The 18,879-nt window shown below is 42.6% G+C and overlaps 1 protein-coding gene across 2 annotated transcripts in view; it reads right to left on the bottom strand.

Moving 5' to 3' along the window:
- The window catches only part of SMURF1 (SMAD specific E3 ubiquitin protein ligase 1), a 384,967-nt gene that overhangs the window by 128,256 nt on the left and 237,832 nt on the right, over positions 1-18,879 (bottom strand). For both annotated transcript variants that reach the window (XM_086940654.1, XM_086940655.1), the window contains 2 exons: positions 6,368-6,566; positions 5,706-5,809 (listed from right to left, as the gene is read on the bottom strand). In XM_086940654.1, the coding sequence (XP_086796780.1) occupies positions 5,706-5,809; positions 6,368-6,566 (303 nt within the window). The remainder of the gene's footprint in view (positions 1-5,705; positions 5,810-6,367; positions 6,567-18,879) is intronic.

The raw sequence follows: 18,879 nt of genomic DNA, 5'->3' as shown, positions 1-18,879 counted from the left end.
TTACATGAGGACACATTCATGACGTAAGCCCACAGTGCAGGATCGCCATTTTTAGATCCTTGTTTCCCTCCTTTATATTTTACTATTTGGGCTTTTTTTTGCCCTCCCATACCACTTCACGGGGAAGTGGGTGAGATGCATGTGAATCCAGAAAAGTCTTAAAGCTTCAAAATTATTGTCACATGTAAGCAACCTTTTCCTTGTGAAGAGAAAATCTTTGCTGGATTCACATACAGTGCATAGATTACGTAGCAGTATTAGATTCCGTGTAGGATTAAGATGAGGTTAGTGGGTTTGCAAAATGGAGTTTCAATGCCATCTGTACCACTTATCTGTCACAATATTCATTTCAAAGTTTACACAGTGATAGTTTGTGACGGTGTGGATTGATGACTACGTAGTGGTCATGACTCATTTATTGAGATACTTCTTAGAAAGGCTAATGTGGAATCTTTAATGCTTGGGAAAAACTATCTTGGCTTTACAAGGATTTCCCTGCAAACTTATAATTGGCTTGTACTATCCATTTTGCAATGGTACCCTTCGTCATTGGAAAACAACTATTTTCCAGAGTAAGAAACAAAAACTGATCCGGTTTCCTATATTGTTTTATTTCTTGCAGATAGTACATTACTATTCTCCTCACATCAACCACATGCAATGCCCTTTCTTCCTTTGCGTTGGTTGATGGAAGAAAGTTGGCAGTTGTATTAACAGTGGCATGATACTACCTTCGGAATGCAGTTTTGGGTTATCGCTCATTGCTACCCTATTCTTGTGAATTTGCAGATATGGTTCACAGATAGTTGAAGTTTACAATTAGCGCACTCTTCACAAAGATGTGACTGCAAGTAAGGATTCTATTTTCAGACATTTAAGGCTTGCTCTAAGCATTGATCCAAAAGGGTTCCTCAAATTGGGTTACTGCCAGGTTAAGATTCCGCACATGTGCAGCAGCTGACTTTTGTGGTTCAAATTGCATTTACTGGCTATACAAATGTTTTGATCTCATGCTTTGCAAAGAGGTTCTCCCCGAAGTACCTCTGGTGCATGCCATTATTACTGACCGATGTACTGGATATGCCAGCCTTGCATTTAGTAACCACATTAGCTATCTTACTCTGTAGTTAACCTGTTAAATGTTGTATTAGGTTTTTGTCCTGCAGCAGGTTAGCCCACTTGGCCTCATAGTACCTAAATATAGTTTGTCCCCTAGTCTCTTTCAACTTCCACATGAGATGTGCACAGATGACTAAATTCTATGGCCTCATGTGGTAAGCGGCTAGGCTGAGGCTTTAGTGTTTATTTTAAACTGCCAGTTCCTTTAAATTTGAAATCCGTATTTGCCTGGGTGACTGCGAATGCCAAGGCTAGAGTCTAGCTTGTCTGCACCTTTCCTCACTAGTTGAATTTGGGGGGAAAGCTTAAGCAAATGTTCTCGACCATTCTATCAGTAGGGTGGTATTGAAGTAGGTGGTATTGGTATCTGAATGCAAAGTTATGGTATTCTGCATATTGCTGTAAACAGGTCTAATTGTGGTGTTACTCATTTCTGCAACACTGTCTAAACCATTCCTTGATCTAGCTTCCACTCGAGGCAGGCCCATGAGTCTGCTAAATTTATTTGCTTCTACGTTTTGTTGCCATGGGAGGTTTATTGTTAACAGTGATGTCCTCATTTGGATTGCCTGTTTTTAGATGTCTGCACTAGCTTTGATAGTACGAGTTGGTTCCACCCTGCTTGTACAGGCAAAACATTGTAATTGAGTAGTCTGTTTGAATTTGGAATGCCTACCCTTGATGTTTCTGGAAAGTCTTCAAATACCACGACACGTCTAGCACATTCAAGTATTTACTGCCTCCTTCGGGTTTTACTGGCCCCTAATTTTCAGCTTTCCCATGTGTGTAGCCCAATCTATGTGGGATGCATCTTTAGTAAGAAACAAACTAAGCTCTCACCTAAAACTATGGGTTGAGAGTTACAGAATACTCCCCCTCAGCTTATAGGTGAACCAAGCCATGACGCCTCAGCTTTCAACTGTTGGGTCGTCTCAGCCCTTGACAGAGTAGCTCCAATCAAGAACATGAAATTGGCCAGGAGTAAACCTTCGGCTCCCTGGTTTACAACTGAACTTCGCACGGAGAAAAGCCTATGTAAGAGGCTGGAGCTTGCATGGCAGAAAAACTATGAGGCAGAGTCAAAGTGCGCTTATAAAGCAGCGCAGTGAAAATTCCACGGTATAAAAACGTAAGATAATCAGAGAATATGTTGCCAATCAGATCAAGACTTCTGACAACACAGCGGAAAAAGTTTTCAAAAAAGTCCAGGGCTTTTTTAAACCACAAGCCACGAAGAGTAGTATTCCTCCCTCAGTGAAAATTAAGCCACTTTTTTTCAGAACAAAATTCATGTCACCTATTCCTCTTTTCCACTTTCAGGACCACCAGATCTGCTACCTCATACTTCACATCACTCGGGCATGTGGTCTGTTTTTTTACCTTTCTGCCTGGAAGCATCCCTGGTGGAATTGAATAAAATAAAATCAGGCTCTCCGTCTGACCCCTGGCCAGCCAGATTCTTCAAGTTATTAGCCCCCTGGTACAATCCTATACTGAACTCCATCTGGAATTCTTAGTTAGAGACTTGGGTGGAAAAAAGCATTAGTCCACCCAATTCTCAAAAAAGAAGAAACTGATCCTGCAGAGCTCAGAAATTTTAGGCCAATTTCTCTTCTTCCAGTGCTGGCTAAAATTCTTGAAAAGGACGTTCAGAATCAACTATCGGACTTCCTGGAGTCGAATCATCATCTGCACAACTCTCAGTCAGGATTCAGATCAGGTTACAGCACGGAGACAGCTCTACTTGAAGTCACAGACTATCTGTGAAACTTTAGATCAGGACAGCTGCACGATTCTGGTGCTGATGGACTTGTCAGCAGCTTTTGATACAGCATCACACAGGATTCTCCTAAATAGACTTAAACATCCAGGAGTGACGGGACCTGTCCTGGCATGGTTCCGCTCCTTTCTCGAGGGTCGTTCACAGCAGGCGACTCTCCATCCTTAAGTCTCTGCTTCCAGCCCCCCTCATGTTTTGAATCCCTCAGGGCTCGGCTGCTAGCCCAACGCCTTTTAATGTGTATCTTACTCCCCTTGTGGCAATCGTTGAACAATGTGGGGTGAAGGTTGTCTCGTATGCAGATACACAACTGGTGTTCTCTTTTAGGGAACACAAAGGGACAGCTTTCCCTCGTTTTAAGCAGTGTCTTCTTAATATCCCGTCACGGATGACGGATAGCTGCTTAAAATTCAATACCAGCAAAACATAGGTCCTGTTTTTTTATCAATCCACTCCCCCTCGGCCGACACTCTGGTGGCCATCTGAGTTAAATCCACCTCCTCTTCCAGTTGCTTCTGCCAGGAATCTAGGCTTCAAGTTTGATTAACAACTTAGGGGCAAAGCTCAAATTTCTCATGTTTCCTCACTGTGTTTTTGGAAGTTGAAGGCTCTGCAGAGATTCCTTCATTTTCTGCCTATGGACAGTGGGTAGGCCATAGTTCGTGCATTAGTCACCTCTCAGCTTGACTACGCTAATAGCCTTTATCTTGGTCTCCCGGAGTATTTGCTCAGGAGGCTACAGATTTAAAATGCGGCAGCCAGGCTCATTTGGAACGAAGCGATTGCGACATCACATTTACTCCCCCCATTTGCGTAGTTTACACTGGTTGCCTGTAAAAATAAGGATAGAGTAGAAGGCACTGACCCTGGCACATAGAGCAATTAATGATACTGGTTCTAAATATTTGAAGCAGAGACTTCAGAAATACAGCCAGAACAGAGTACTTAGATTGAATGACAAGAAACTACTGGTGATCCCTCACTTTGCAAAGGCCAGGATCGGTGGCCGGGCCTTCTCGGTGAAAACTGCTTCATTCTGGAACTCTATGCCTGAGCATCTGAAGAAGACCAAGTCGGAATCTGTGTTTAAGAACGCCTTAAAAACTTGTCTCTTTGGTCTCTGCTAGAGCCCATGGCCTAGTCTTATTCACTCCCTAGAGGTTGAATGCCCTACTGGTGCCGGGAAAACTCAGTTGGAGGTAGCCGTGCACTCTACAAGCTTCAATAATATTAATATTAATAATGGTGACTAAGGGGGAATGGGGGGTTGTATAGTCTTTTTGTCCACCACGGTTTCTCATATATTCTTGTTGTAACATCCACTAGATCAGCGTAGCCGTCCACTGGCACTCATGAATGGGTTTCATATCTTTCCTGCTGTGGTGACCGTGACTGAGTCACCCAGACCGTTATTACTTACATGTATATTGGGTCTTGTCTGAAGATCTATTTTTTCTCTGCTTTTGGTTTTCACAGTTTTGAGAAAGTTAGCTTTAAATGCCTCTTTCCTCTGGTCAAGAATATTAGAAAGCATCAACACGATTTTGTGGTTATGCTACTGCAAAAGTGTTTCCAGAAGAATGCATGACTCCTTTTTCGTCCTCAAACTACAGTCCATAAGTCTGTCACTCCTATAATGTTTGTGTTGTGTAATATTGTAGGACAATATCTCATGTTTCCAAGGACTATCCGGAATTATCACCTCAGGACAGTTAATGATACCGTCACCCACGTTTTGCCACCGGAGTACCAACTTCTAGCCAACTTTGTGATAGGGTGTTAATAGGTCAAATGGTGCTGCTGGACTGTCTTAGTTGAAGATTTGTGGGACGGAAGAATTTAGATTAGTCAGTGCAGATGAAATCACTTCTACGGTACATAAGATGGACTGGTGGAGATCACCTAATGGCTTTACCAATCTTGTAACTGACTCAAGACCTTCTGTTAGGATTGTGCTCTAATATGAATAATCTGAAAGGTAGCTCTGTGGTCTCAGTGGCTATTTTCTGGACTACAGAGATTAGATAACATGCATGAATGGTAATGGCACAGTTAGCTGTTGAACAAACATTACGATGGTCTGTGATATATTGGGGGAGGGTTGTGTTAGCGATATGACATTTTAAACTCAAAGGTAAGGGGCATCATAGTGCTAGAGAGAATGCAAGGCGAGTCTTTGAGAGCCACTAGATTGGTAGTTTCTTCCTATACATTAAAACATTTGTTTTTTCATAGCTTTGTTCTTATTTACATTTTTCAGTAGCTACTCATTTTATGGATAATAAAGTCCATGTCTAATCGCTTCAAAAAAATATGCTGAATGACCTTGACTGCTAGATTCCCAACCACATTATTAAGTTGACAATGTAAGACATGGAACATCAGCTGTCTATTCTGGTATTTACAAAAAAACTCCCAGGCAACACTTAATTGTGTACTTCAAATACTAAAAGTACAAGCAAAAGGTGGTTGTATGATATTTATAGACATACACTCACTTTTTGCCCCAAATGCTCCAGAACAAAATCAAAAACTTAAGGTGCACACAATATAAATACAGCAGAGCCAAACAAAGATGAACAGTTTTCAAAGAGGTTCAACAAACAAGAACAGCACACATCTCAGTGAGGACTTTTATGCATACCCATTATGCAAGTGTCGTTATTCTGGGGAAGCTGAATTCAGATTTAGGAGAATATGCCTACTGTACTGCACATTAGAGTATTTTCTTTCACCCCATTCCATTATAACTTCCCACAACATTAATATTATTTGCTTATAAAGTAAAAAAGGGAAGCCAACTCACCTTGCAACCCCACCATAGTCAAGTCCTTCCTCTCCTCGAAATTTGACCATGAGACGTTTTTTAAGATCCTTTGGCCTCATCTTCATGACCTGTCGATAAGACTCCTACACGAAAAAGGTTACATCCCCATAAAACTGGCTGGCTACACAAATGATGCACCCAAGAAAATAACCTGGATTTTTTCCTTTTTCTTTTCAGTAGTTAAGTAAAGAGGCACCACACATTGAATTAAAAGGTACAAACAGGACGGAAGACCACAAGCAACTGCACACACCAATGAAAACAAGCACTGGCAAAGCCAATAGGTCTGGCATTGGAGGCAGCCTTTTGGTTTTGCCAATGTTTGCTTTATTTTGTCATGTCCTGTTTCTTACAAAAACTGGCAAAAAGGGAAAATACTTTTTGGGTTCAGGAGGGAAACATTTCAAAACTAGTCCCTGGCACTGAAGGGAACTACTTTGTGTGTGGATGTGCTCCTTAAGAAAAGACAGAACGTGGTGAAGTTGGCCAATGACGGACGTGGGCGGACACGTCAAACTATATACAAGAATAAATATTTTTATGACTTGCTCTGACTGCAGCTGCCACTAATGTTGGGACAAAAATTAAGTTGGATGTGATTTCATGACTTTGTCAAACCCATTCAGATCACAAATGCATACCTCAAAGATTTCTTCTCTTGATACTTCAATGCGACAATGACCAGCTTGTGGCTGCTGTAGTGAAAGTTCGTGTCTTAAGACTTTGAGTTTCTGTACTAAATCCCGTTCATATCTCTGCGCTGGCAGTTCTTCATCTTCTAATGACCCCTCAGTTTGCATGTGCACAGACTGGCTTGGTTCCTTTAACTGCGATTGAGTGCTGTGAACATAGTATAGATAATGTTAAAAAGTATCACATTTAAGTTGTCAGTTATGAAGTACATGTTTCTGGTAATCTTATAGCCACAGCAAATAATTGACATTTACTTTTTTTAAATAAATAAATTAATGTTGTATAAGCTTTTAGCCATCTTGAGGGATGCTCTGCTTAAACAATGAAGTGCTGGTAGCAGGGAGATGCTTTAAAGGGCTTTGCAACTCTGTCCCCCACTGAGGGTTCCCTTTTTCTCAAGCCAGCAGAGTAATTGCTGCTGCCTTCCACTACCAACTTCCTGATAATAATACTCTCCCCTCACAATAGATTTAAGTAATGTTCCATGCCTCTCATAACAAACTTGTTGGAAAATGTATTTATATTCTTCTTCATGTGTATCGTCACACTTCTGTACCTCCTTCTGTAGTTACATAACATGTAAAAATCAAGCATATTATCAAACCTAACGTCCAAAAAGAATTCATGACTAAAAATACTTTTTGAACACACTTTTTGGTGTTTTAGTCCATCCACTAATATTTACTCGTCAGACTATACAAAACAATCACGTAAATGATACTTCAAACTAAAATGCAAAAAAGAAACAAATATAAATAAATAAAAAAATTAAATATATTGCTGACCAAACGTCCACACTGGTAGAAAATAAGTGATGGGGCACCGATAAACAGGCTATCTTGCCTCGCTCTCACTCTTCCAGGATTTGTATCAGCTCACCATGGAAAAACGCAAGTCCTTCGAGCCCATCATAGACTCCCTGAGAGCAAGAGAGATCAAGTATCATTGGGGACACCCTTTCAGGATCAACTTCCATGGGAAGTTGAGCTAGATCCCTTGTGTCGCTGCAGGCAGCCAGGAGACTTCTGGGACTGACCCCAACGGATGGTTACCATCAGGCGCCAGTGCTGTTTTGGTTGGGAAATAATGAGGGGGGGTGCGGGCATCACCTTCCACGATCCAATACCAGATAGACTCACCGCCCAATAAACAGAGTGACATGGAGGACACCCATCAAATGACACTCCTCATGCAGGCACCACAAACTACAGATAGTGACTTACAATGTCCGGGGATCCCATAACCCCTCGAAGGGCCTAAATATTCTGTGGGAACTGACGAGATTTGGTGTGGATGCGTCTCCTATAGAAGACTCATTTGCTTAAAGGCGACCAACATAGAGCCTAAAGCTCTAGAGCCTTCCCGATCCAGTACCACGTTTCTGCCCATGCCAAGAAGGCAGGAATTGCGATCCTCATTAGGAACATCAAGTAGATCAATGCCGATGGCTGGTGGTGCTCGGGGTAAAGCAGGGAACATAAATACTGAGAGGTACTAGAATACAGGGCAGGAAGCATTTCAACATCCTTACAGGAACAACAGACAATCCCCTGCTAATCGGAGACGACCTCAGTAGTGTTATGCACATCACATTGGATAAATCTGAGCAGAGGGTGTGGGTTACACTGACACAATCAGTGGCAGGCCAGGCGCTTCTCACAGACCTGAGTTTGACTGATGCCTGGCGCTATCGACACCCCACTGGCGTAAGACTACTCGCATTTCGGCACCACACACAACAGCTATGCTAAAATAGACTACATCTTTGTAGTTCAGCAATTGCTCTCCTGCATTGAGGAGGTCTCTCATGAACGGATAACTATCTCAGACCATGATTACTCTGTTTTGGCCGGCCTCATCCCAGGAGTACAGGCAGAAAATCTGGAACAGAATGACTCCCTTCGGTGGTGCAGCACAAGGTGCCGACTGCTAAATGAGAATATTTGCAGCTCAACCACACAGACTAATTACCACCATCACTGGTATGGGTTGCGCTAAAGGCAGTTCTATGAGACGTCTTAATGAAAAAGGCAAGTCGCCTTAAGAGAAGGAAGGAACTAGAATTGATCAGCTACAGGAGGGCTTTTTCGGTGCACAAAGGGACCATGAGGACTATCACTGGAGGATCTTGATTGCCCTCGGTGGCCAAATTTGCTCCCATGAATACGACAAAGCTAAGTAAATCTTAGCTCAATCTGGTGCCTGATTTTAGGAGGGTGGTAACAAGGCTGGGTCCCTCCTAGCCAATTCACTTCAGGCAAAACGCACCAAGTGATACATCAAACCTTTCGTTTGTAACCGGTTTAGGATGCGGCCTGGAGTTTTTGTACCACAGACACCCCCGAAACGGCCGAGGCTTTCCATGAATTCTTAGCACTCTATGCAGCTGAAAGCCCAGGGGTGGGCTCTCAGCAGGGCGAGCTCTTGCAGGAGCTCGCCCTCCAATGTCTTGCGCAGGAGGATAGCACCACCTTGGATGTGCCCACCACAGAGGGCCTGTAATATAAAACACCTTAGATTGGGGGGGGAGGGGCCAAGGTTCCTGACTTCTTCATCGCCGTCTTCTACAAGCATACCGTACACCCGATGGCACTACTAATGACTATAACCTATATTATTTTGTCCCACTCCTACAGCTTTTCTCCGCAAAAGCAGGACCTACTATTTCACTCCTAAGGAATAGGAGTTCAAAATAGGAAAGGTTGGGGGTTCCTAATATTTGCTTCTACTTGGCAGCGCAGGCGACATATGTAGTGGAGTGGCTCCTCGGGGAAACAGACAGACCAGAATACGATGCCGAGCCGCTAGCAGAGCTCCTCTGGCTCTGTAGGCTGCAACGTGGTCTCAATCTTTACCTTGGAGGGTCACCCTGGAGGCCTGCGAAATCAGTAGAGATGTAAAGGAATTGCTGGGTACCAGTCACTGCTCATCACAATACACAGTGACAGACTTCACCTCCGGTATAGAATGAATGCAATTTAGAACATGGATTGAGATTGGTTTTTACCAGCTCCGAGACATGTTTCATAAAGGTAGCGTTCGGACAATTGAGGACATTCAACTCATCCCACCTTCTGGAACAAGAAAGATTTCACTACTGGCAAATTCAGCACTGGGTACGTCAGCCTTCCATAAAAGCGGCAGCTATGAGACAACTCACGTATTTTGAGAAGTTCTCTAAACAGCAATACTTAATCACTCATATCTACTCCATCTTACTTATCAACACCCCCCACCCTCCCCCTAGACATGCCCTGCATAAAAGATTAGGTGTGAGAGGACCTAGGTGTTGCACTGGAGGATAAATAATGGGGTGCAATACACATACGCAGAACCAATTTCTTAAGACATGCCCAGGGTAGAGAATCACTATACAAGATCTTGTATAGATGGCATGACACCAGCACAACTACATGGATGCGACAAGATCAGATCTGGAGAATGCTGGCTGGAGGGGTTGTGGAGGTAAGGGGGACTTCATATTCTGTGGTTCCGTCTGGGCCTGGCCCAGTTTTGGGGTGAGATACTGGAAACTATTGAGTGGAGATCCCTTGGTTTTTGACCTCGCCTCCATCCTTTTGGAGCGAACTCTGAAGCACTCCTACCCATTTGATTCCCCTAAAGGGACGAGGATATCCCACCTCCTAATGGCAGCAAATCAAACCATCCTGGGCCACTGGGAAAGACATTCTGAATACCTTCATGTGGATGCAGATGTAGCAGCTCTTTGTCACTGTAAAAATTGACCATAACACAAAGGATGCCTCAGACAAGGTCACCACAATGTGGGACCCTATCCTAGAGTACTTCAGTCAAGGCAATAGAGACATCACATGCCTGGGTAGACTTAGGGCACTAGGCCTACTGTGATGGCGAGCGGATGACTGGGCATGACTGAACTTGAAAAAATAACAGCTGAGGCAGTATTAGATGGCTTCTTGACTAAAAAGGAATTTAATTACTTAAATGTAAAAAGCCCAAGAACACCGGTAATATACACTTTGCCAAAGATTCATAAAAATCTGAACGCCCCCCCAGGCCGCCCAATTGTTTCGGCTTGCGGTTCAATACTGGAACCTCTAGGAGCTTATGTCGATTTCTTTATCAAAGAATTTGTTCCTCCTACACTCTGCTATGTACGTGACTCCATGTCCATGATCAATCTGATTGAGCACCATCCGTTCAATCCGCTTACTGACACCCTCTGCACCATGGACGTGGAGTCTCTGTATACGAATATCCCTCAAACAGCGGCTCTACTTGTTATACAGAGAACTTTAGATAAACGCCCCCGCCCTCATGCCACTCCGACATCCTTTATTTGCAAACTTCTAGAACTTTGTTTGACAAAAAATTTCTTTACTTTTCAAAGTCAATTCTATCAACAAATCAAGGGGACCTCCATAGGCGCTATTTTTGCTCCAAACCTGGCCATATTGTTCATGGACGAAATAGAAAGACAGACAATTCTTGTGCACTCCAACCCCTTTTTCTCTGGTGTCATTATGTGGCGAAGGTACATCGATGACATCTTCATGATATGGAGATTAGACATCGGTGTACTGTCCCACTTCTTACATTGGATGAACAATAACTGTCTGGGACTCCAATTCACCCTTACTGCTGATAAGAATTCCATAAATTTTCAGGATTTGACAATACTTCACCAGGAGGGTGAGTTGTTTACAAAACTCTACAGAAAGCCCACAGAGAGAAATACCCTACTGGAATACTCAAGCAATCACCCCAGGGCACTGAGGGACTCCTTACCATTCTCCCAATTCTTACGAATTAGGCGAAACTGCTCCCATAAGGAGGATTACTTCCGAGAAAGCACTACCTTGGCGATCAAGCTTAAAAATAGGGGGTATCCGAGAAAAATTGACAAAAATGCTCTTAAAAGAGCATGGTATCGCCCCCGTGAGACGCTCCTTGTCCCAAACCAAAAGAAAAAGATGGACAAAATAGCCTGTGTGACAACATTCTCTCCCATCTCCAATAACGTGAGAAAAATGATTCTAAAGCACTGGCCAGTAATCAATGCGGGGATCCTGGATCTAGAACGCCCTTTGTTTGCATTTAAAAAGAGTAAGAATCTGAAGGACCATCTGGTTCGTGCAGCTCTTCAAGTCCCTACCCACTCTTCCACTCTTGAATCAGCTTGGGGTCTGTCCCCCACAATTGGACACGTGAAATGTGGGGGCTGTACAGTCTGTAATTTTACAATTGAAGGAAAAAGTTTTGTATTTGACAATGTCACTTTTAAATGCAATACACTCACAAATTGTAATACCACCAACGTAATCTATTTGATCCAATGTCCATGCAAGAAAAATTATGTTGGGCAAACATCTCAGAAAATCAAGACCCGGATATGCCAACATAGGAGCCGCATTAGATGTCGGACGCCAAACGCCCCATTGGTGGAACATTTCCAGCAATTCAATCATAATGAGGATGACATTCGCTGGACTGTTTTGAAGTCACTGAAGCTGCCACCAAGAGGGGGAAGCATGCCCCACTTACTGAATAAAGAAGAGCTCAAATGCATAATATTGCTAGACTCTATCTGCAAAGGGCTTAATCGCACAGAAGATTGGACGTCATTACTCTGAATGTATTTATGTTGTTTCAAAGACTTCAATTACTCTGATATGCCCAAACACTGTATCGAAATGATTTCTCTCAGCCACTGCAGTGTGAAAACTGTCAATAAGGAAATGTGAAATATTGAACCAACTAATGTTTTAATAACACTTAGTCCAGAAGTGTATGAATGTAGAGCATGGATGGCCTGCACTACTCGCTGCTATGTGCACAATAACTCACCCCAATCACCCTTCACACCCTCCTTAAGATGGCAACACCACCTAGTTCGAACTTCACGCACCCCTATAGATGGCAACACCACCTAATATCAACGTGGTCGAATTAATTAAATTTATTAATTTTTAGAAAATTGCCGAACCACAGGCAAATGTACTCCTTCCAAGATGGCAAATGGACACACTACCTATCTGCAACTCGGCCCTTCACATCACTCCAAGATGTCCGCCGAAGTTTGAGGCACCGGGAAACAGTCCTTTGTTTATTTCCATTCCCCCGGGCCCAAAAGTACAGCCCACGAGCGATCAGAGCACAGCGGATTCGGGCTGCAAGTGAAAGGGGAAGAAGTCCATCGAGCTTCTCCCGTCCCGCCGCCGCGATTGAGAAGCAAGGTAAGCCCACCCCGGAACCATAGCATAATCCGGAACTCCGTCAGTTATGGAGTCGCTCTCCTAATTTTTAATCCTTGTACTTTGCAGCCTAATCGTTGGAGCTAACCAAAGGAGACTACCTTCTCCTCCACACGAATTAATCTCCTCCAAACAGATTACTTTCCGCTGTTACCCCCCCTCTGACGGCTACATCAAGCGTAGCCAGGTAAGCCTTTCTCTTCCCTTAAATAATTTAGAGCCACCCTCCCCGAGCGCCACGCTAATGGTAATACTGATTTACCACGCAGCATCCAGCTCCTTGAACCGGTAGGAGGAAATCCCCCCTCCATTCGGAACAACCATCGCCAACCCCTTGCGACTGCTCCAAGTAGCGCCAGGTAAGCTGCAACCCCTTTTGCTTCCCATTCCTGCTCTACAACCCGTGGCTGTTCTGCTAACGGTAATCTTTTTTACCTAACAGTAACAAGCTCCTTGAACCGGGAAGAAATAAGCTCTTGCCATCATATCCGCAATTTTGGCCCTTGAAGGTAAACCTTGGCTACAAGGGACCGTTTACTGCTCCAAGACAGCCTCACGCTCAATCTCCACCCCTTAAACCAAAACACTGAACTAGTTCACTCGTTGAACCACGGTAGCACTGAGCACGAACTACGAAATATGCGCAACAAAGTTGTCCCTATCCCCTTGGACATAGCAACTTTTGGCACAATTATCAAGGAATGACACTTTTTATTATGTCACTGCGCCGTTTTTTTCACTTCATAGTCTTAGTAAGACGTTGTAAATATCACAAAACTCACCGTCACATTAGTCATATGCCCTGCGAGTATAAATGGAGGAATGGCCTTTTTAAACTTGCACTTGTGCCTTGTCGAGTGTTGATATTTTTTAAAAATTCCTTGACCTAGGCGGATGCCTTAAAATCGGTTTCTATTCTTTTCCCTACTTTTTCCTTACAGGCTTTCGCATAGAAATGCAGGCATTAATTGTAAAACTGTCCTGATGATGATCCCAGTTTATTATGAGCCCTTAGGGATCGAAACGTCGACGCGCTATACAGTGTAACATATGATTTAATATGTATACTTGAAATTGTTTACACTGTAGGGTGAATCTTGTGAAACTGTTTACTGTAATTGCAAGTCACCCTCTGGCTCAACAACTTGTTTCTTGCCTGAAAAACTTCCTTCTTCCTTCTATCTCTTGCTTTGATTGGTTTTTCAAACTTTTTGGGATAGGTACAGGACTGTACCCTATCTCGCCGCTTATCTTGGCCCCTCTCTGGGTCAACACGATTCTACATCTTTCCCTGAATAAACCCACGCCCGGCTGGGCGTTGAAAAAATATAGCACTGATTGTAGTCTATATTATTATTCTCTTGTCATACTGTAAATCCTTAGGACCCCTGTTCTTTGTAATAAGTTAATTAACCCACGGTCCCAAGGCCTCCTATTGGGTTCCCTTGTGTTCTAAAAATGAACTTGGAAATGGGGCACACTAAATTACTGCTCATCTCACTCATCACAAGAGGCACGGTGATGGCATCAGGAGGGGGAGAACATGTTGAGGATCAGTTCCATACCACCAGGAGTGGGCTGTTTTGTAGGTGGATATGCCCACCTTACTGTTGTATGTGAAAATACTAATACAAATGATTGAAATTAGAAAGCCAAAACAAATGATTTCACAACTTGTGAACTTTTCTGGTCATCAGGAGGACCCTTGATTATAAGGGATGCACCAAAGTGAAAATCGATCCACCTAGTACAAAAATGCTGCCCATCCAATACATCTTGCAAATTGACTGCTTCCACAGAAAATTAAGTTAACATAGGGAGAGTAACATTATAGCACCAGACATTTGAAAGTAAAAAAAAAATATCAGATCCTCCAACGTAGAGAATGGCGTACTGGTGCAACCTTTTCCTCCCTTTCACTTTAAAACTCTTTGCATAAACTGGCACTTTGTGTGCGAGTGCTGAAGTGGTAGCCCTTGGATGTAGGAAGCTGGCTCTTTATGTGGTATATCATAATCTTATATACCATGCAAAGAGCCCATGGGTTCCCTTATGAGTGGTCAGGGGCTTGCTATGCAATCGCAAAGTGCTCTGTTAGGGCATAGTGTGGTTGGGCTTAACAGAGAGGAGTGAAAGACATTTGCAAATACACATGATTAATAAAAGACACATGACTCAAGAGGGAGTTACAAACAAGTTTATGAAAAAAGCAAGTATATTATTACATGCTTAGGCATCAGAGAAAAATCGTTCAGGTAAGTAAGTTTTTCAATATAAATTATTTTCACTTTAAAAAGTGGACCCTTAGTGCAACTTCTGAGTTCTGCTAGAATATCCCATGGAAGGAAGAACAAGTTCGGCAAACAGGTGTGGTACAACGACTTACAAGACCAATCTCCAGGAGTGAAGGTGAGTGGTGGTCAAGGTCCAAGGCAACGCCAGATCACCAGCAGCATGAGGGCAGTCAGGTGCAATGTGCAAAACAGCATCGGGAGACCAACAGGTTTCCATGGAGATCGGTCTCTGAGGAAAGAAGATGCAGGCTCTGGCTGGGAAGCCAGTCAGGGTGAACCAACGGGGGGGTTCAAGGCTTGCAATGCTCAGGGACTTAAGGACACCTGGGGTACGCTTCTCCACTGCCCGGGGATGACCGATGCGGTGGTGTCTTCGGCGTCCAATTTCCTTACTAGGAGCAGTCGTGGTCAAGGGGGCCTGCGTGCAGAAACTGTGGGCGACAGAGTCCACAAGGCACCCAAGCTCTGGAGAGCTGGGGGAAATTGTTGACACCGGTGGCCCACTTCAACTCGAGCCGGAGGAGATGGATGCAGTGGTGGCTTCAGGAGTTTAATGCTTAGGCGGTCCTAGAGGCCTCAGTCTTTGCTTTGTGCCTCTGTTCATAGGAGGTATTTGGTCTTTATCAAAGGCAGACAGTCCTTCCAAGGTTCTGGTGTCAACTGCTGCAGGACGAGTTAACTTCGGCACAGTTTTCAATGAGGACTACAGACAGGCCTTCAGGGCTGGTACTAGATCAGCTGCTTCTATCCACTCTGCTTTTTCAGCTCTTTGGTGTCTCTCTCTCTCTCTTCTTAGGTCATCAGGATGTGCTTCTCTGGTGTGAGTAGCTCAACTAAATACTGAATTTAGGGGTTAGGGGAGTGTAGGGTAGTAGCCGATGGGAAACTGACCCTTGGGTTCACTACGCACTCTGCATGACCACTTCCTGTGAGAAGTGGGCATAACCCGGTCCCAGAATTCCTAAGTATGCCATCACAAAGATGGCACCTTACAGTAGCCCACCTTAGGGGTGGTGTCACCTTGGGTCCATCATCTGCACCCTGGGAGAGATTTACTCAATCTCTAGGTGCAGAGCTGCAGTCCTGTGCTCTAAAGGAGGAACTGTATTCACCTCCATGGTGCAACTCCAAAACAAGCCCTCCAGGCCTGGAGGAGCTTGGCTTGACTCAACGGTGACAATAGGGCCATGGAACATGTTGATTTGTACCTATGAATTAACAGTGCTTCGAGTAGAGTGAGAAAATATTTGTATTATCCTAGGCATGGCAAAAGACAACTGAGGGTGTGCGTCAAGCGAGTCAGGAGAGATTCTGTGGAGGACACCCCAGAATTCAATGATAAAGGAGGACGAATACTATGACAAGAGAAAGAGCCAGTAATTCTCTCTTGATTATTCTTCCTGATGAACTCTACTATCTCTTGGGGATATGTACATGCTTATACCAAACGAAAGGACGCGGATGCAGGAGTAAACTCATACTGGTGGTTTGAGAGGTATACAGTGAATAAATGTCAGCAAGCACTATGTGAGGAGGCGAGTTGCTAAAAACTGTTGATAGCTGAAGTCTTGAAGATGGAGATTTACAAAGAGAATAATCCCATAGAGGCAATATGAACAGAGTAGCTCACAGCCAGAAATAGTGGTCTGACAACGAGGCTTTCCAACTGAACTAGAATTCTTGCCACTCCAGCAAAATCCAGGCTGATCCTGAAGATTGCCTTTCCAGGAGGCAAGCGCAAGGAAAGGACTACTGGCATGTAATCCTATTTCGCCTTATGGATAGTCTCTTAATTCAAAAACTGTGGAATATATCTGAGCACAGTCCTGAAATCTATTTTCAAATGTTGATATACATTTTGTACTGGAATACCTTACGGATTTATTTTCAATACGACAGTGCCATTTCTGAAACTCTCAAAGAATGACAGTGACATTTTTAAATGGCAATTACTTTTCTTTCCTGCAGCAGTCTAGTCAAAGGGGATCTTCCCCCGTTTGCATTTTTTAAGCTACAAATATTTATAGAGTGGTATTTCCATTCAAATATTTATTACGATAGAAGCGGCTTAATTAGAATCATTTAAGAACAAAGTATACTTCTATACTCAGTTTTTTTGTTTAATATGCATTCGAAATTGCTAATACATTTAAAGGATTTGTTATTGAATCTAACCCAGAAACTAAAAGAGACAATACAGTCTTACAGTATCTCAGTGAGATTTACAAAAAGATTAAAGAGCACCCTAAATAAAATTAGTTCATTTAGATAACGAATCCTCTGAAAAACAGCTAGAGTTGCTGTAAGGAGTACTTATGAGTTTACAATACTCCATCCTCAATGTTTATGACAAGGAAGCCCTGCATTTCAATTTTGCTAGAGACACTACATGAAGCTGCATGGTCTTTTGCATCTAATCGAAGGAGTTGTGAGGTCTATGTGGATCATGGTTTTAAAAGAGGGGCAATGGAAGCGGACAGCTAGCTGGCAAAAATGGTGAAATGAGTCCCCAAGTTGTCAGGATCTGTAAATTCCTACTTCGGGTCAGTAAACTAACACTGCAGGAGGTGTCCACATTATAGTTCAGTTGATTCGCGATGACAATTGTTGTACTAATGCAATGTGATTGTTGAAAATGATGAAGATTGCACTGCACTTTATTATTCTTTGTCTTTGTTGCTCCAATTTTTATTTATACAATAAAAAAGATTTATAAAAAAAAAATTGCAGCTGGTTCCCTGATAATGTAGGTAATGTTTGGTATAGGACGTATACATCATTCAAAATAAACAATTCCCTGCTGGCTCTTATTACCTATTATAATAATATCAATGTATTTTAACAAGGTCTGGTAGCAAATACATTGTCATGCATCTGATAATGAAAAGGAAAAAAGCAACAAGTGGTGAATGCTCACACCGGATGCTACAAGCTTCCTACTTTCATGAGTGCGTGGCCCAAGAGTCAAATAACTTTACAGAGTACATGTCCAGAGATTTGAAAACAGCTGAATAGTCAGGAGTATATATTTGTTTGGAATCTCTTAACCAATTACTTCTTTAAAGTAAATGCTAATTAAAATGACATAAGCGTTTCAAGATCACTGCTATATGGGTTAGGATAATACGGTCTGCATTCCAAGGTCAGAGTAATCTGTATAGAACTCTTATGTCACCATAAACAGGCAAATAAAAACAATCCTTATTGCTTCCTGTGCATAGCTCCACTGAATGCCCTTTACAAAACAATATACTAAATAGAGCTAAAATTTAAAAAAAAAGCACTTTTACCAAATATTGCATTAATTCTCACAAATCAGTTAAGGAAGTCCCATGTTCCTCCACTTTCAGGTCTGTTCCCTTTAACTTGGAATGGAAGTAGCTTTTTAAAAATACCTGTGAGCTTCTGTCCTTCGAGACTGGCTTTCTGAGATCCTCCTTTGTGTTGGACCTCCGAAGCTAGTCTTCATGATACATATATGCCGTTTTTTTAAAAACCAAACTAAATAATTTAACTGCGAGGTATAAAGCAAACCATATTTTTCTGGGATTGTAAATGTGCATACAGTTTAAAACTTAAGTAAATACTTAGCATGCAATTATTTGTTTACATGTGGAGTCCAATTACAAGGCACATGGTAATGTAATGTTCCTCTATTTTAATTATTTGCACACCGATTGTTTAAAAAAAAAAAAAAGACTTTAACACAAAATGAAAATTAAAATTGAGGTGAACAATTTTTATTGGAAAAAGGTTATGTCAAATAATGAAATTGAACCTTCAGCAAAGCTACTGTGTTTCTGAACTGAAAACCACAGACATCAAGTCAACTTAACTTCCTTGTAAACAGCTGAACCCAACAGAGGTCAAACCACTCAAGTATCTGCACAGAGGTAGCACCATAACACAAACATTCCAAAAAAAAATCTT

Source organism: Lissotriton vulgaris, chromosome 10 (assembly GCF_964263255.1).
Source record: "Lissotriton vulgaris chromosome 10, aLisVul1.2, whole genome shotgun sequence".
NCBI lineage: Eukaryota > Metazoa > Chordata > Amphibia > Caudata > Salamandridae > Lissotriton > Lissotriton vulgaris.
Note: the sequence above shows the minus strand (reverse complement) of the source record. Positions and strands in the feature narration are given on the sequence as shown.